The sequence below is a fragment of the Haliotis cracherodii genome, unplaced genomic scaffold (assembly GCF_022045235.1).
Source record: "Haliotis cracherodii isolate W230 unplaced genomic scaffold, xgHalCrac1.p SCAF_10, whole genome shotgun sequence".
Classification (NCBI taxonomy): domain Eukaryota; kingdom Metazoa; phylum Mollusca; class Gastropoda; order Lepetellida; family Haliotidae; genus Haliotis; species Haliotis cracherodii.
In genome coordinates, this window is record NW_027266265.1 from 12538483 (window position 1) to 12559263 (window position 20781).

At 39.1% G+C, this 20781-nt stretch overlaps 1 protein-coding gene across 2 annotated transcripts in view; it reads left to right on the forward strand.

Annotated features, from left to right (window-relative positions):
• LOC139446576 (zinc finger protein ush-like) overlaps positions 1-20781 on the forward strand; it is a 48211-nt gene that overhangs the window by 17633 nt on the left and 9797 nt on the right. For both annotated transcript variants that reach the window (XM_071227873.1, XM_071227876.1), the window contains exon 2: positions 10369-10419. In XM_071227873.1, the coding sequence (XP_071083974.1) occupies positions 10369-10419 (51 nt within the window). The remainder of the gene's footprint in view (positions 1-10368; positions 10420-20781) is intronic.

Here is a 20781-nt window from a genome sequence, read left to right on the forward strand (position 1 = left end):
ATTTAGGGCAAATACCATTACGTGTGATGCTGTTTTATGAATGATTTTACATTAGCTGTACAATTTACAGTGGTCTCATCAAGTATGACAAGAGACTGGATAACCACGCTATCACTTACAGTCATTTACATAAGGACGAATATTCAACACTGGATTAATACAAAGACGGACCAGGACTTGATGGGTCTAGCGGCACCCAGAATAATGTAAACATTGCAATTCCCCGACCCGACTATATTTAGTTGGCGTCGCACGACAAGGTAGCGGTGTGATAAGTCTCTTGGTCGTATTCGGTCAATCCCATCCGACCAGTGTGGGAACGCTTGCTTTCCCTGACCCGCAATAATACAGGGCATGATAAAAATCTGGTTTATAGAGGGCTGTGTCCACTAAGTGGTCTCCGGGTTGACCTGACTTAACAGTGAGTGTGTACATGCAGATGAAGATAAGATAGCAGATGACCCACCACAGTGTATTGTATAATCATATATCCCACAGTCTTTACAACATGGAACAGTGATTGGTCCATTCAATGAGGCCAACTGCTTTAATCTTCCTTATGACGTTAGACGTGAATTATTCTTTGATTTTTAAATACGTATGACTCTTCACAGCCTGATGACGAATTACAAAGTATTACAACCAATTATACTTAGAGAATAGCCTACCATTAATATATTCACAAAAAAACACAAAGAGCAACGGAATGTCTGGATCTGGTAGAAAACGACAATGCGTTCCCTATTATGATGCATTAATGATACAAAAAATATATAAAAAAGGTACGAAAATGCGAATTATGTTTTAGAGCGTCCACCTTTGTAGCGTCCTCCAATCGATCGCAGTAATGATATTGCTTAACACAAAGTTCACTTGAGGACATCTGAACAGCCAGACCTACAGATGGACGATGGTCGTCTGTCTTCAGTGTCAGGCGGAGAACATGAACCATTGTACCATGTTAACACAGACTCTGTCACATGAGCTACAACAGAAGCAGCACATTCAAATTCTGGGGCAGAACAGGTGTCCATGGCAGGACCACATGCAGGCCCCTGTTGGAATTCCGAGGAAGAATACTAGTAGGTTCCTGGTAACCCATGCGTATATCTCCTTTTGGTTTCTGGGGCAAGGATAGGTATCCGTCACCCAATGCATGTCTCTCCTTTTGTTTTCTTTGGAAGAATAGGTCCGTAAACCCCCATATATGTATCCCCACTGGGTGTCTTTTAAAGAACTATGTCCCTAGCACCCAGTGCGTGTCTCCCGAAGGATTCTTGGGCAAAGTATGTCCCTTGCACCAAGTGCGTGTCTCTCGAAGGATTCTTGGGCAAAGTATGTCCCTAGCACCCAGTGCCTGTCTCCCGAAGGATTCTTGGGCAAAGTAAGTCCCTAGTACACTTTGCTTGTTTTCTGTGGGGATTCCGAAGGAAAGTATGTGCGATTCCGGAATTCCTGTCCCCTCGTCGATATTCTAGATCCCCAAAGTTGTCTTCCCGTTGAAATGTTTCATTAGAAGAAGTCCCAGCCTAGTGCACGGTAAATATGGGCATACGGTGTGTATAATATGTGAAGAGGTTCGTGGTGTATGCATTTGTGACGATGTCTGTTGTCGTGTCCAGACTGGCATTGCTAAATGGCCGCCGTTGTACACGTATAGACAAGACTGGTGTAAAACAACATGCGCTCACCAAAATACAATCTCGCTGGAATGATAGTTTGAGATAGTATAACTGATTACAGAAGGTCCGGGTTCCTGAAAGGGGTCTTAGCGAGGCGACAATCGTAAATCCCGTACTTCGCGTTAAATCACGATATCTTTGTGCAAAGAACTATTGCGTCTGTGTAAAACATGTTATGGGAACGTTTTAAAGATCTACAATTGACTGAAAGTGAAAAATAGTCCGTTCTCTTTAGGACAGATAGACCTCTTAGGATTCCTGCAACTTATACCCCGTTTAGACGGACTGAGTAGCGATAAGGCCTGATTCCCCTGTCTCCGGCAGCTAGTCCGTCAAGTGTTGAAGTTAGCTGCGGATGAACAACTTAACAATATGTGAGATAGTGGCTCGCGCCCGTTGGTTTATGTATTGTCTTTCAGTCGTATGAATAATTAAGTACTTTGGGCAGTATATCTGTCTACCTCTTGGCTGCCATTCGACATTTGAATTTTCCGGTAGGATTGACGACCAAGGGAGGACTATCGAGGATATCCTCACAACTTTCAGATAGCTCTGGATCTATGACTAGCAGATACAGAGTTGAGATCGTTAGCCGACAAGCTAACTTGATCTCGGAATGCCGAGGTGATATCGCGGGCTTATCTTTCAGCCTTTGTTTTAGCGGCAATTAGTACCACATGGAATGTGTCCCGACAATTATCTCCCCTTATCAGAGCTCTCTGTACAGCGTGTTTGGGAGGTACCCCTCTAGTGATAAACTACACGAGTAGGTCTCCAACAATCTTTGATTTCAAAGGTCTGATTACTCCGCCCTTGTTAAGATTTAAAGGTACTCTGCTCTCTATAAAATTACAGGCAGACGTTGGATGATAAGATTATGTACAACGCAGGCCAACACTGGCAGTGACATGGCAATCCATTCTGAACTGGCAGATTGAACCCTGTTATCTCGAGAATTTCCACGTTGTTCAGAGGAAAAACAATACGAGAAACCATTGTCGTCATTAAGGGTGTTTTTTATTTAATGGAGTCACGAGTGTCCCATTGTCTGATGATGTCAGCAGGCAGGCCGATCAGCGTCACAGTGTTCCCGCATATTTACACGTGGGGATTGCGGGTTAGAATTGGTCCCTAGCAACCTATGCTGGTCGTAAGAGGCAACTTAATGGATTGGGTGGTCAGGCTCGGTGACTTGGTTGATAGAGTGTCAACGTACCGCGACGTAATATCAATCACTGGATTGTCTGCTACAGGTCGCCTTCATATAGATGGAATGTCGTTGAGTGCGGCCTCAGACAATAAACACACATATACACATATATATTTTCATTATTGATTTTCACCTGCACATACAACACATTGTTAGTTAATGTAGGTGGTGCATACTCCGAAAATACGCATTGTTACAAATACCGAATCCTGTACGCAGGTATTTGTCTCCCACTTCCAAATTTGATTCATGTTCAGGGCCGTGTTTCTCAAAGCGAACAAATCACTACGGTTGTCGTAACTCCTCAAGTTAAACGCTGAGACTGCTTCGTATATTAAATAAATGTGTCTTCTTCAATATCGAGATGCATGTGTGAGGTTATACGCCGTTTTAGCACCATTCCAGCAATATGGGTGGGGGGAAAGAATTTTGGCTTCACACATTGTACCCATGTGGAGAACCAAATCCTGGTCTTCTCGGCTACCACTAGGCTACCCCACCGCGACTGAACGTTTGTAGACTGGTCTTTTGTAGTGTGATTGTGCAGACGATGTTAGTTGATCATACAAAAGAAATCATTTCTGAACTTTACGTGAATAGTCATATGGATAATGGTTTGGAAATACCTTTAGCGCATCCCAGTCATGGCAAGTGATAAGGTCACACTCAACTGTGTATTACAAATGGCAGGCAATCTGGAACAGAGGACACTCACCGAATGACGTCACACTGTGCCAGTGACCGGGCATGGTGAGGCTTCTGAAACAGAAATTGATTGCATTTATCTTCATTAGTGACGTCATTGCCGTAAGGGTATTCATAATCGGATCGTTGTCACAAGACATTAAAAACGAACAAAATGGAAACCAGCGTTTTTTGTGGAGATCTAGGATAATGGTCTGGTGTAAAGGTACACCGATGGCACTAACGGTTTGTTGTAACAGATATCACTAATTGGTTGTAGTAAAGGTCCACTTATGACACAAACGTTTGTTTTAAAGGTTCATTGATAACACTAACGGATTGTGGTAAAGGTCCATTGATGACACTAACGTTTTTAAGGGTACATTGATGGCACTAACGTTTTTAAGGGTACATTGATGGCACTAACCGGTTGTTGTAAAGGGCCACTGTTGACACTGTTAAAGGTACATTTATGACACTGACTTTTTTCTAAAGGTCCATTGATGACACTGACGGGTTGTAGTCAAGGCACACTGCTGACATTAACGACTTATTGTGTACATTGATGGAACTAACGGGTTGTTGTAAAGGTCCACTTACGACTCTAACGTTTTTTTAAAGGCACACTGTTGAGACTAACGTGTTATTGCAAAGGTACACCCCAAGAATTTTACTTACACATGAATGGCTTAGCTATAATTACTAGCAGAAGAGCGTCACCTTCGCGTGGGATAATGCATAGCCAGTCCCTTATGGAAAGTGACGGGAGGGCAGAAATTATTAATTATCTTGGAGGTTGGGTTTATCCATGCATGCATGAATATTGGTTTTGCAAGAAATATTGCTGAGTTATTAACAGTTCAGTTGGTAACACGAACGTGATTTTTCTAAGAAATCGTGTGTTGCTTTGTAAGCGTTATGTTGACGTTAAGTTATCCATTCATCATAGTGAATATTTAACACGATTATGTCATGATACTTATCTTCTTTAACACGATATAACATACGACCAAATAAGACAACGTCTTCGCCAGACATACAAACATTCCGAAGTTATTAAATCCCAACATAGCTTCACACAACTGTTTCCGACCTTCAACAACGGAAACAGTCGACAATTGCCGAAATATCACTTAATAGGTGACTATAAAGGAGTGTGTTCCGTTCAACGATTTAGCGAAATGCATGTGGGTTCAGAGGAAATGATCTTTGTCATTCTTGTAATATTTCTCCATTACGTTAAGCATTTACAATACGGCTGGATATTATTGCATATTAGGTCTATTAATTAACGACGTGAACTGTTGATTTTTTAAAAAGCTCAACACTAATAGGCCACTGCTTTCTTAAAGAGCAGAAGCGCCTCGGTGACGTACAGACCCACTGCAGATAGGTCCGCTCTTAATGCATTGATCTTTCATGTAAGCTGATCTGTGTGTGACGAGTAACTGCATAATCCAAGATGGTGATTGACAGTAGAAGTGATCGAAAAGCGCATATTTTACATTCTTAGGAAACGATCAATTTGAAATATGCATGGTTAGTATTTATTGTCATCATTTTACATTAATTTAACATAACAGGTGCATATTTAGTTTCTTTCCAGTTTAAAAAAGAACGCTTGCTTTTGGGATATTAATAATGAATTTACACGCGGTTTAAAGGTACGTTTTCTGGAAAGCCTGGCTCTAATACCTAAATCTCAGATACAGTAAAACGCTTTAATCTCGTGTTAATTAAACACTATATACAAACGTACACATGCCTAGCATTTCAGGAACATTTGTAATGATGGTAGCAGAGACCATATAATAGGCTCTATTATATGGTCTCTAATGGTAGATAGTAGGTTTTGAAAACAGTGACATGGTATATTGATATATTACTAAGGAAGCAAAACGTAATGAATTGCAAATACATTTTGTATGGTTATATACATTGACTGACTGAATATCGTTTTACGCCGCTTTTAGCAATATTCCAGCAATATCACGGCGGGGTACACCAGAAAAGGGCTTCACATATTGTACCCATGTCAGGAATCGAACTCGGGAATCGAACCCGGGTCTTCGGCGTGACGAGCGAACGCTTTAACCACTAAGGCTACCCGACCGCCCCTGCCTGGTTATATACATATACAATAGTGACTTGAGTGTTTTTGTTTCCAATTTTGAAATGTCTTCAACACGACTGAATATTAGAACGGACATATACGTTCTGTTTGAAACATGTTATTGATAAACACTATATGTGTGTCATGGGAACTAGACAATTGCTCACCATACAAATTTAAATAATATAAGGGCTATAGTCTCAATGACAGGGTAGTTGTATACAGCTGGTGATATACAGTTATAGATACAAGAAGGTATCAAGCTGGTCGCATGGGTATAACTGACATATTTGTACATGTATATCTATACTTGGGATATAAAACAAAAACAAAATAAGGTTAACATTTACTTATGTTTAAAAACATATCTAAACTCTATTCAATAAGTTTATCACGTGTATCGATCATACACGTCATTTTGTTCTAACAAATCCATGTGTTCAAATTAGATGTCTACGTCATCTATAATTCGGTTCGCGTAATTTGAAACTTTCCTCAAAGAGTCGAGCCAACAATTATCACGGGATAGATTTCTGTAGGCTGGAAAATTAGAATCCCATAGCAGATAGGAGTCATACTGATGAGTGCGTTGAAAATAAACCATTGCATATATTTAGAATTTACAGCTATACCGAAATAAATAATTTGACACTGTTTGGGAAACGTCGTGATTGATACACAGTTACAAGGTAGATCTTATCTCTTGAGTCTAAAAGTGACTACATTTGAAAAGTGCATATATCGGTTTTTATGTACGATGTATGTTTTCATGACCAGGAGTTAAGTTGACTTTCATGACTGAAATAAAGAGAAATATCTGTATATAACTACTTCAGTTTGGAACGATATGGTGATACCTGGTTCTCCTTAAAAACTCTGCGACATTAAGGGGAGTACTGGAGCCAAAAGTAAGGATAGATGGGCAGGTATATGACAGAGAAAAATGACAATACGTTGCAGACTCTTGGATTCATCGCAGTATTGAATGTGGCGTTTAGGAACCGAAGGATGTGGGTGATTGTATCCCAGAAATAATCTTCCCATGTAAACAGAGAAATAATTTTGTTAAATATCCGTTCCAAAATATGAATTCGTGTGTGTTTATTTGCACAGTGGATACTTCGAAAGCGTCCCTCCTTCCTTTTAGGTTGGGACAATCTGCCTGGGACCAACCTCTCCGCCCCTCCCCGATCAGTTGATTTGGCCGTTTCTCATAATAAGGCAGTTTATCTTTACATGTGGATGCTCGCGAAACTTTCCTGCTAATTCTTACTTATATGTTACTGCAAAACGATTCTGATCGTTGTTTTGTGGTAATGTCATGATGATGGATGGTCGACAGTGAGAAATATAATGTAATAGAAATATGTGTTGATGTTTGATTTGATATCCGACTTCAACGTGGCTAATCTACCAGATCTAGAAGCACGTGTTGTCATAGTGTGTCTATTTGCATAAATAGCCTCTAACGGTGTACAATAAGATCAATGTTGATAGCGACATGGTCCCTATTGAATCTAAACGAATCAAAGTTTGAAATATTCAAATGAGACGCTTCTCAATTGTATAGTGATGTCAATCACCATAGCTGTACACATGAGCGCGTTTTACGAGGTATTTCAGCAATCATCGTTCTGAGATGTGGCACAATATGCTGTGCTTCTAGGGGTCTGGTATCAACACCACGCTACATATGGTAGGTTTATTGCAGATAAAATTGTCAAACCTGATACGGTCCATTAATACTAGATGCAATGACAACCAGATCATATGTTGCAACAAAATGTACTGTTTTCATTTATGATGTTTGGAGATTTTTATCAACCGCTGGGGCTGCGTGGATGCAACGAACAGCGATAACTCGGTATTCAAGCTACATGCCAGTGGAGATTGGTTTGTCAGATATAGTACACATATTAATATAGGATGGACATTGTGACAAACTACTCCCTGAAATTTTATTTTGACTAAATGTAGTTAAGTGGGTTTTTTGACGAGAGCAGCCGTATGCTATAAAGCATGTTCCGTGATGTGCATCGGTTTGGATTAAAAAATTCAAATATATGTAAAATGAAAAACAGTAATGATATTTCATCAGCATTGCTATATACCGAAGCAGTTTAGAATAATATCTGAAATTTACGAGGCTGTCTTGACTGAAATAAGTTCCATTTATCGTGTACGGTATATTTTATAAATATTAGTAGAAAGTTGAACATACATCTTTGATGCTGAGTACGCCACTGCATTACGTGGGGTTTGTTCGTGTGGAAATATTTCAGTGGGAGATGATACTCGCCAATCATATGAACATTATAAAATTGCACAATGTATATTTCATGAAGATAAAATATGGTTTTTAATGTACAACAGCATCGGTGATTAGTATTAAATATGTTTCATACCGCCTTGACTTCTTCAAGCGCGAGTCTGCATTATGAAAAGTCTGGTCCGCTACGGGAAATATCGTGATATCAAGAAGGCTTCGACACAAGCGGGCGAGAATGCCGTCACATACACTCCGGATTTGAGTACGTAACAAGCAATTTCCGAGGACTGATAGTTAAACAATATCGGCAATGTCAATATTGCATCCCAGATATAACGAACTAGTCATAAAGGTCTTGGAAATTATGATTGGGGCTCTCTCTGGTAGATGTGATACCCGTGTCTTGGCCAGCGCTTGAAATTAATACTTACATTGGTCAAGTGGTCCAGTACTTGTAAACATGATGCACCAGGTATCTGATATCTAGGACCAGGGTGCCGTTGTACAGAGCGACCTTAGCGCTAAGGTGATCGTAACTCCCATACCTTACCGTAGACTTACGACAGTCGTAGCGCTAAGGTTGTTTTGTACAACGGCACTCAGGGTCTCGTTTCAATAAGGATCTTTGCGCAAAGATGATCGTATTTCTCCTAACATAATGAGTGAGTTTGGTTTTACGCCACTTATAGCAATATTTTAGCAATATCACGGCGGGGGACGCCAGAAATGGTTTTTCGTTTATGATTCCATGAACGAAAAATATTATTGAAGTCAATTCTTAAATAAATCAAAATAGTTTTATTGAAGTTTGTCTACTTTAGTGTTGCGGGTGCACAAAATGAAAGGAGTTGACAGTTTCTCCGTCATGTAGCTGGCGGACATAATGACTTCACCCCACCAAGTCTCCATGGTCTGGTGGTTCTGCTCAGTGTCTGCCCAGACGCTGCAATTAGTGTGCTGTGTGAAACTGGGACATTGTCTCTACATAATTATGGTAATCTTTTGTAATTATGTTAATCTTTTAGTGCTTGATTGGTTTAGATAATCAAACTTGGCTGAGCCCACAAGCATAATATGGAATTGGCTCATTCAAACCTGTCAGGATTGCAAATGGACGATTGAGAGCCTTGTGCATCTTTATACACCTAGTCTCTTGTCTTTGCAGCTTTATACTGATGTTGATCATTATGGTATGATTTTAGACATTCATAAATTCGTGGATGACAATGTAGCTTCTTTGAAATTTTGTAATTTGTGTTTAGAGGGCTGCTTTTCAGAGTGGTTACATGTGAAGCCAGTTCTTGGTGTCTCCTCTGGACATAATGATATTGCCATATTTATTTGTTTGTTTATTTGTTGTTTAACACCACAATATTCCAGCTGTATGACAGCGGTCTGGAAATAATCGAGTCTGGACCAGACAATCCTGTGATTGACATCATGAGCATCGATCCACGCAATTGGGATATGATGATATGCATCAACCAAGTCAGGGATCCCCTTATATTGCTTTAATATAGGTATCATATGATTGTACTCATTTAGTCACTGTATGGTGCTTGAGGACCACTATTGACCTTTGTCCTTGTGAAGGAGGCAGGACTGGAAAACAGCTTTCAGAAATGAAAATAAGGTTTTCTCTCTTAACATTCTGTTTCCCACTGTTTGTTTGTTTGTTGCTTAAAGCTGTACTCAGCAATATTCCAGTTACATTGGATATGACGGTGGTCTGTGAATAAGTGAGTCTGGACCAGACAATCCAGTGATTGACATCATGAGCATCAATCCACGCAAATGAGGTTAGTTGTGTCTTACAACAAGCATGGGTTGCTAATAACCTATTCTAACCCAGATCTTCACAGGATCTGTGTCCTGCTGATACCTGCTAGTATCAGTACAGTATTTCTGTTATATCAGGCCTGGGTGATTTAATATGGGAGGAACCTCTCAGGACACAGGTAGAATGTGTCCCCAGCACCCCCATGCTAGTGTTGTATAGGGTGCCAGGCTGGTACCTTGGTTGATGGCATGTCATACCTGGAGGGGATGGATCCTTGCTCATGACATCAATCACTGGATTGTCTGATCCATTATTTACAGGCTGACATCATATAGCTGGAATACTGATGAGTGCAGCCTTAACAACAATTATACAAATAATATTGGAGGGAAGCTCAAAGTGATTCAAGATGTAGAGGTTGATCAAAACAACATCATCAGCATGATATGTAGTGCTGACAGACTTTGGAAGATCTGAAAATGAATCCAGCGGATCCTGGCATTATTAAGGGAGGTAACTACACTCTGAGTTACAATGCCTTAGACGGCTGGACCACTTAGTCCTTTATCTATATGAAAAGATGTGTATTTTATTAATTCCCATCAGATAATGGTTACAATCATCTTTCAGTGTCAAGTGATGAGCCCTCTATCAAGGTTGAAGATGGAGGACAACCAGAAGGTAGGAGACCCCAAAACACTCTCAAACCTTACTGCTTCCCATCTATCTAGATTGAAATATCCTGGGACCCGTTTCACAATGTGACCATGGCTCAAAAACATTCATGGTTGGTCTATGTCAGAGTACCAGACCGTCGTAGCACTTCAAATGTTTTGTGAAATGGGGCCATGAAGGGATTCTTGGTAAAATAGAATTCTGGGGCCCGATGGCTGGTTTCCTGGTCTATGAATTACTGGCTTTATTATTTACAGGCAGTCATAATAATTGAGATAATATCATAGAATGCAAGAGTGGATCAAGCATTTTTGAAAGGGAGGGGTCCAAAATATCAAAATCCTCTCTCAGATAGTTAACTGCCAACAACATTTAGTTTGGAATAAGACGGGGGGGGGGAGGGCCTAACCTCCCCTTTGGATCCGCCTTAGGCTTAGCAAAACATTAACTCACACATTGAAAGGGCTGATGTGTGAGTACTTGGGCTGCTTTTAGCCCAACAATGCATCAACATCGTGAAAATTGTGTCTTTTGCAAATGCTTTATTCATAAGACTCCTGAAGTGGTATTGCTGGAATATTGCTAAAAGCGCCGTAGAACCATACCCACTCACTCACTATTAATAAGACTAACCACTCATATAGCATCATGGAAAGATTAACATGTTGGTTTTCTTTGACCAATTTTAACACCCACACCAGATGTGTACTTTTTATACACCCCAGGGAGCTGAGAATGAAAATGGGTAACATTGTTAGAGCTTTGAGCATGCAGGGAGTGTATGGAAGCTAGCACAATACAGTAAACTACGGTTATCATGAACTCAAAGGGACCAGTATTTAAGTTCGTTATAACCGTATTGTTTTAAGCATACATGCAGCATATATACAGCTAATGGCTGTGACCAAAAAAACCAGTTTGTTATATCTACCAGTTCTTTATGAGCGTGTTGGGTATGAAAATAGTTTACAGTATATGTACATACATTATTACTATTTATTATTGTGTGTGGATATCCCAACAAAGGCCACGTTTCCACAGCAAATTTCACAAGATAATGAGATACACACAGACAATATTTATAGATAATGACCAAGGAGACAAGATATATTGGACAGTGCCTGAGTGTCACATAGTCACATTTCCTATCGGTTGCTAACAGCCAGTTAGATTCTTATCTACGTAATGTAGATAAGCGTGGAATCCAAATACCACATCAAGGTTGTCAAAATGTCGTCATTACTATAATCAGAGTCTGCAGCCATTTTGAAAACCACAAGACTCCCTTCCCAACACAATCACACACACTTTTGTATGGGCGTCGTATCAACTTTTGAGACTGCAGGGATGCAGCGTTGCGGGAACCGTGTACTACCCGACTACAGCCTGGTTCCATAGGTCGCGCCAGCGCAGCATACCCAGGGAACCAGGCTGCCCCGATTAGTGATGATATACAAGGACACCCACTAAAAAGTCTAAAAATTCTACTAGCTATTAGGATATGAGGCTAACATTTAGTCTATGAAATCTTATATTACACAATATCCTTCTTGACTCTAAAAAAAAAATGTTCTCTATGCTGATTTGTGGAATAGAGCTAACTAGAGCTGGCTAGACTTGTTTTTGTATGTGTTTCTAGATTGTTTTTTTTTTCATAAAATAAATATATTCCACAGTCATGGTGCAAGACTATTAGGATACCTTTACCATTAGATAAGCTTTCTCAGGCTAGTGGGCTTGTGCCGAATTGCATCCCAGGAGAGTCAATTAACTAAACATGTGTGATTTTCCTTGGAAATATCATCCAAGGCCCTGCATCGTCCAACGTATGGACTTTTAATTCTCTTAACTTGTTAAAACTAAAGTAATCAAGTACTAAAGATAGAATGAGGATACTGCATTATATTATTTAACTAAATGGGTTTTTTTGTGCCATTTGTGTGAGTGCCAGATCAGTTTGGTACATCTTATAACAGACTGCTTGGTGGAAGCAGATGGAACTGTTCCTGGTTGCTTTTGAAAATACAACAAAATTGAAAGTTGTTTACCATAAAAATCAAATCAGTCCACCATGAGGCAAGATAATTGAAACTGTATGTGAATAATATTGGCTGTTAAAAGTTTCAGGTTTGTTTGACATATAATATTCAAAACATAACTCTATCAAGATCATGTTTATCAGTTTTGGGGCGTTCATTAGTCCTGCACCATGACTGTGGAATTTATATTTTTTAGGCATTTTCTGGTTTTACTAAAAGCCTAGGCAAGTCAAGAAACTTACCAACTCCAGTTTCCTTTAATCCACATATGAAAACAGCAGAAGAGGACAGGCTCTTTCGAAGACACTTAAAAAAAATAAATTTTAAAGACACGTTTTCATTGACTAAGTGTTAGTCTAGGCATTCATATGAACAGATTCTTAAATTGAAAAGTAATTCAGAAATGATTCTAGTTGCTTTTCATACAGATTAATAAGTTTTTGTTTAGTTTTGAATGTAGTTATAATAATAATAATAATAATAATAATTAAAAGAACATATTTGACAACAAGACATGATATGTTCCAATCATTTTATTATATATATTTTTTTTAATTTGAAAAAAATGCTCCAGCTCTTGACCATTAAAAGAAATATATAATTAAAATATTTCAGAAATAGACCTTCACTTCATTTAAGGGGTGTTTTTAAATTGAATTTCCCAAAGTTGTATTTCTTTCATGTTTGTAATGTTATTCAGCTGCCATACAGTAGGGATGGAAGCTTGGTGCCTAGTACACATTGAGCAGCCTTTTCTTCATTACAACACTTTTATAATTATATTTCCTAATATAGAGTTATTTCTAACCCTATGGGTAACAATTAAGTTTATTAGAAACTAGAGTAACACCTTTTTGTGCAGCACTCGTCAAGAATATGTATACCTGTTGAATTAAATCTTTCTGTCACAAATGCAGTATTTTGAGTCACACAGAAAAGTCCCAACATGTATTCTATTAACTAGTGAATTTTCTAGTGTTGTTTCAATTTATCAATTTATTGATGATTGAGTGTTTTCAGTTTCAGCTTGATCATGAAAACTGTGACTGATTAGTTTTTACCAATATTAATTTAATAAATTGTCAGGGATAAGATTGAGTATAACATGTACAAAAAGTATCAGGGCCTGATGCTGTTGCAATGTTTCATGGTTAATGTATTTGTGTTGAAGAGCACATGTATATAGCAAAATATCATTTAAAACTTTGCTAGTTTGTCTTTTGTTATTTACATGAAGGATACACAAAAAATGCAATAATTATTTTTTTTTATTTTCATTTATGATCAGTCATTAATCAATAACTGATTGTTTTTCTCAAACCAATGATCAAGTCCAGCTGAAGAATTATCTAAAGGAATACGTACCTGTTATTAGCATTACTTCAAATAAAATGTCAATGGCTGAGATTAACCAGTCTCAATTATCCACCCAAACTGATTCATTCCCCTGGGCGTACAAGGCAAAGTAGTGATGACAATTATACGAAAGGATCACTACAAATCAGTGATGACACCAGGTGTTCGCGCACTACAAATCAGTGATGACACCAGGTGTTCGCGCACTACAAATCAGTGATGACACCAGGTGTTCACGCACTACAAATCAGTGATGACACCAGGTGTTCGCGCACTACAATCAGTGATGACACCAGGTGTTCGCACACTACAATCAGTGATGACACCAGGTGTTCGCGCACTACAATCAGTGATGACACCAGGTGTTCGCACACTACAAATCAGTGATGACACCAGGTGTTCACGAAAAAGGTCAGCATGTGCTATACCCATAGCACTGACAACTCACACAATTTGTTAAAAAAGGATTCAAATACCTCTCTGGAAGGAACAAAAAAGATGTCACCAATAAACGCCCTCTTCCACAAAGGTATTTATGGGCATCTTGGCAAGGCACCTTGGCTTCAGTTTATGCAATTCTCTTGCATATGTTGATGGCCAGCTTGTCTGATATAAACGACACATCAGATAACACTATTTTATCGTGCCAGTTTCTTCTACTGTGCCTGTTTATTGTTATATATGCTCATTGCAGGACCCATATTGGAGACATGATTATTTAACTGATAAGTCATATACGTTTGTTCAATGTATTAAAGAATTCCTTTAGGGGATATTTGTGTTGGAGACAGCCCTAGCATCATTACATAGCCTCCAAGCCAACTCAAGTGTATATCTCCAGTAAGATCTGAAAAAGGTTTGAAGTGAATCAAGTGGTTCTCCCCCTTCCTTGGGGAATGCAAGATAGTCTGTAATGGGTGTGTGCTGCAAAAACCTACACAGGGAGCCGATAAGCATGCTTTATGTCAAGTCCAGTGATTACAATCAGTCTGGCGGAGGGTTTATCTAGGGGAGATAACTCTGCAGCACTCCTCCACCCCTCTGGCCCAAGATAATACAAATGCCACAATCCATATAACTTTATATCGTTTGTTTCCAACGCTATTGTCCATTTCTGGCACTGACCATCTCAAATGTGGTAATTCCTTTACTGTGTGATTTGTCAAAAATACTTAAAGATTTTGCAGTTTGTAAATTGATAAATAGAAGATACATATTTTTATTACATTCTTGGTATAATTTGGAGTTATTTTTACTCCGCTGCCCAAAGATTTTCTGATATAACATAAGGAAAGTTATCTCTTTCTCTACCAAGATCTAACCTTTTATTTCAGAATAGCAAGATAAAGGTGGAAAGATTACTCATCATGTTTATTGGTTGTGGTTATGAACTGATTAGCATAGGGTTGTCTGATCTAGTGCTTGACTCTACAGTATGGTTATCTTAAACAAGTTTTGAGGTCATCCTCTCAGATGTGTGGAGTAACGAGAGGTGATAAACATGCGTAATTGCCCTCAGTAATTAGACCAGATTGTTGTGATTAGCATTGTTAGGGAGGCAGGAACAGCTACAAGCACAAATCTTTCCCTGTGCTGTTAAATAATTTTCACATGAAATTTTTTACACCTTCTTAGACCAAAGTTTGAAATTACAAAAGTGTTTCTATTCCCACATTGATTTAATTTGTTTAAAAAATCATCGAAGATGACATCAAATGAATCATAAATGTAAACGCTAACTTGTTCTTTTTATATCTGGCCAAATGTACTAATAACTGAAATGTCAGATGTGTATTGTTAGCAATTAAGGAAATTAATGTCTGTATTTCAATGCATACTGTTTGGGAGTTTTACAGCATTAATCTGAGTAGTGCGTGCCTGTGTTATTCCATGCTCTGCAGCTAGCTGACTTTCCCCCAAGCTATGCATGTAGCGTGGAAAATGAAAACCAGTCTGACAATCATATGATAAGGGCTGATAAGTGGAAGGGCTGGGCAGCCATGAACTGATAAGATAGCAGTGGCAGTGTTCTCCTTCCCTGCGCTAACTCCCTGGCGGGCTATATGACATAGGACAATACGCCGTATACACTGATGAAGGTAAACTTTGTGTAGACATGGGACAATATGCCGTATACACTGATGAAGGTATACTTTGTGTAGACATGGGACAATAGGCTGTATGCACTGATGAAGGTAAACTTGGTGTTGAATATGGGGCAATAGGCTGTATACATTGATGAAGGTAAACTTTGTGTAGACATGGGGCAATATGCTGTATGCACTGATGAAGGTAAACTTTGTGTAGACATGGGACAATATGCTGTATACACTGATGAAGGTAAACTTTGTGTAGACATTGGGCAATATGCTGTATACACTGATAAAAGTAAACTTTGTGTTGACATGGGGCAATATGCTGTATGCACTGATGAAGGTAAACTTTGTGTAGACATGGGACAATATGCCGTATACACTGATGAAGGTATACTTTGTGTAGACATGGGACAATATGCTGTATGCACTGATGAAGGTAAACTTGGTGTTGAATATGGGGCAATAGGCTGTATACACTGATGAAGGTAAACTTTGTGTAGGACATGGGACAATAGGCCGTTTACACTGATGAAGGTAAACTTTGTGTAGGACATGGGACATTAGGCCGTATACACTGATGAAGGTAAACTTTGTGTATGACATTGGACAATAGGCCGTATACACTGATGAAGGTAAACTGTGCGTACAACTTTGGACACTAGGCAGGCCATATGCACTGATGAATGTAAACTTTGTGTATGACATTGGACAATAGGCGGTATAAACTTTGTGTAGGACATAGGACAATAGGCCGTATATACTGATGTAGGTAAACTTTGTGTAGGACATAGGACAAAAGGCCGTATATACTGATGTAGGTAAACTTTGTGTAGGACATAGGACAAAAGGCTGTATACACTGATGTAGGTAAACTTTGTGTAGGACACAGGACAAGAGTAACTAAAGTTTGGGAACAAGTATATAGGGGTGGGGGAGAAGTATTAGGGAGTAACTAATATAGGGGATAAGTATGGGCGAGTTATAGAGGGAAAGACAAGTATGGTGGAGTAAGTAACGGTGAGACAAGTATGGGGTAGTAAGTAAGGGGGAGACAGGTTTGGGGTGTTAACTCCGGGAGACAAGTATGAGGGAGTAAGTATGGGGGAGTAAGTAAGGGAGAGACAGGTTTGGGGTGTTAACTCCGGGAGACAAGTATGAAGGAGTAACTGAGGGAAAGACAAGTATGGGGGAGTATGTATGGGTGAGTAAGTAAGGGAGAGACAAGTCTGGGCTGTTAACTAAGGGAGACAAGTATGGGGGAGTAAGTAAGGGGGAGACAAGTTTGGGCTGTTAACTAAGGGAGACAAGTATGGGGGAGTAAGTAAGGGGTAGTAAGTAAGGGAGAGACAAGTCTGGGCTGTTAACTAAGGGAGACAAGTATGGGGGAGTAAGTAAGGGGGAGACAAGTTTGGGCTGTTAACTAAGGGAGACAAGTATGGGGGAGTAAGTATGGGGTAGTAAGTAAGGGAGAGACAGGTTTGGGGTGTTAACTCCGGGAGACAAGTATGAGGGAGTAACTGAGGGAAAGACAAGTATGGGGGAGTACGTATGGGTGAGTAAGTAAGGGGGAGACAAGTTTGGGCTGTTAACTAAGGGAGACAAGTATGGGGGAGTAAGTATGGGGGAGTAAGTAAGGGGGAGACAGGTTTGGGCTGTTAACTAAGGGAGACAAGTATGGGGGAGTAAGTATGGGGGAGTAAGTAAGGGGGAGACAGGTTTGGGCTGTTAACTAAGGGAGACAAGTATGGGGGAGTAAGTATGGGGGAGTAAGTAAGGGGGAGACAGGTTTGGGCTGTTAACTAAGGGAGACAAGTATGAGGGAGTAACTAAAGTGGGAGATAACATGGAAAAGTAACTGTGGGGTGGGGGTACAAGTATTGGGGAGTAACTGAGGGGGAGACATGTATGGGGGAGTAAGTAAGGGGAGACAAGTATGGGGGAGTAAGTAAGGGGAGACAAGTTTGGGGTGTTAACTAAGGGAGACAAGTATGGGGGACAAACTAAAGTGGGAAATAATCATGGGTGGAGTACCTGTGAGGGGGGACAAGTATTGGGGAGTATATTAATGGCGGGGGACAAGTATAGGGGTGAGACTAAAGGGGGACAAGTATGGACGAGGACCGAAAGAGGGGGACACATGTTGGAGAGAAGGAAGTGGGAAGGGGGCAACACTAAACAATGAGTGTCGGGGAAACCTGATCACACCAGTAGATATAAGTAAACTTTCCATCAGGCAGGGGCTGGGAGGCATTCATTAGGCTTTGAAGTTGTGTTAAAATCTCAGTGTTTCTGATAGAGATCTGAGCTTATCCACAAAGAAAAGATTGAGAATGGACTTTGAACCTGATCTGTCAGAGATTACCTTTATCATATTTATCTCGATAAAAATAAACACATCATGTGAATTCCTGGACTGAGTGGTAGGCAGAATGAAAGACGATAGGGAATATTTGAGGCAGAAAAATGCTGGCATTATGTAGAGGCAGGACAATGGACGTTATCACCCAGACATAACCGGATCCCAATTTTTCTTTTGATACCAGATGCGTATGTTTAGCACAGCTTCTCTCATATGGAATGTTATTCTGCACCTTGTTGTAACTGAAGGCATTTTTAAAGCTTTGAAGGAGGTAACATTTTAAAAAAAAGATTTTGTTTGTTCTACTCAAGTGCATACTTTGATTTTGTGTTTGAAATTTCTAATTTCCTGTAATTACACGATGTTAATCTCAGATTAGAGAGCATGTGCTTACTTGGAGGAAGACAGTAAAATGCTGTAAGGCATTGAGGTGATGGAGTAAACTGTGTTAAATCCAGTACCTCAGTGCCGCTGCTGTTCAAGTTTGCACATGTACATGATATTGATAACATGCTGATTTAGGAGGTTTATTGTGATTTGATAACCCGATGGACCAATCAGAATCAAATAATTTCCAAGTTTATGGTAGAATAATTATTTCATGTATCATGAAGGATATGTATTTATCATGACATGTATTTATGCTTTATTTTCACAATATCTTTTTATAAGAGGTTATATAATGGGTGTTTCACTATTTGTGTTAACGTGTTGAAATCCGTAGAAGTAACTTGGAAAATATTGGTTGAGTATACTGTAAACTACGGTTTACTAAGTTTAGTTTGTAATGACCATAGTTCATTATAAGCATATATACAGCATATATGCAACAAATGACCGGGACTAAATAATAAGTTTGTTATATCAGTCAGTTTGTTATAAGCGTGTTCGTTATAAACATAGTTTACTTTACTGGAACTGTTAGTAAAAGGACAGTATAATGTGATTTTGTAAATAATCTTTTATTTAATTGTTGCTTCATGCAAGCATTGACTTTCATTGATTAAAGAACCTGATACTGTTTGGCTAATAATGTGTGCTGAGCTTCCAGAGCAATTAAATTGTTCATGGCATCGTGTTAGGTGTGAGTGTTGGCTTAGGCGATGTCTCTTAATCGGACTGTTTTACAGTTGTTTACATATTCTAACATATATATTGTAGTATCGTGATAATGCACAAGTAAGTGGACATTCGTAAGAAATAATGTACGAGCCCGCGAGGAAGGCAAGTTTAATTGTTTGTAATGATGTCCAATATATCTGACTTAAAATACAGCATCGAAGTAACAAACACTGTGTACTGAGATTTGAAGTACAGTCTGAAATTAAAATAAATCAATAAATACATGAAAATAAATACAGCACAAATATACTGCTTTGAAATTTCATGCTGTACATTCATAATAAATGAGAATGTTTAACTTTGTGCTTCGATATCTGCGCTGTATTTGAACTAGCCTGTATGTTGGTAGTGCATGTGCATTTGTGAGATTTGATCATTGTAGTAGGTCTGGGATGGGTAACTCGGATACCCAGGTCGGGTGGGTACTGAGTAGGACCAAGGTACCCACAGGACTACCCGGACCCGTGGTTAGTCAGGTGATATATTGTTTAATGACAAAAATTATCTAGAACTCTATGGTTACACTATAAGTCACTAATGTTCGCATTTCTGACTATGCACCCATTCTTTCTGATTTTCCATATGGTTGAATAAAGATATAACTGAATTCAACTTCAGTATATGAATGACCAGATTGTTTAATATGTGTATCTAAATATGTTTTGCCAGGGCTATGCTAAAAATGTTCCCAATCAGACATTTTGAGACATCTCCTGAGACCTACAGTGGGTACCCGGGTTGTAAATTTGGACTCTCCCCAGTCCTACATTGTAGCCAGTACCCTCATAATGCCCATGCTCAGAATTAATGCATGAGATAACAATTTGCATTGCAGAAAGAATGTCAGTAAACTGTCAATTTGTTACAGATATTCTAAAGTAGAAACAAAAGTGTTATCATACCTGTTTTTGTGACAGAAAAAAATACGAATAATGCAGGATTACTAATTATCTGTCTCTAAAGTCGTTTCAATTCATGTTGAGAGTCACTCATCATGGCTTGGAGGGGATAAATCAAGTTCTTATTTTTTGTCAGTTGTTATCTAAATGCCATTAATAAAATTTAACTGATTCGGCTTATTATCCGAAAACATGAACCTGCCACTTCCCGCCTTGTATTGAGATGGCATTCCATAACTTGAACAACTTTATAAAGCAAATATTGTGCAAGTGTGTATCTCAAGCAATCAGAGATTCCCTGAAAGAGATGAAATTCTCTCAGTTAACTTACACATACAACCAAGCCAGTCTCTGAAATCTATAGCTGAGCACACTTGCTTATTTATTTACTTAAAGAATTCTTTAAAAACTTCAAGTAAACAGTATCAAATTTTGTTGATAGCCTCAGATGATATGATCTCGAGTAACAGAGCAGAAATTATTTAACAGAATCTGAT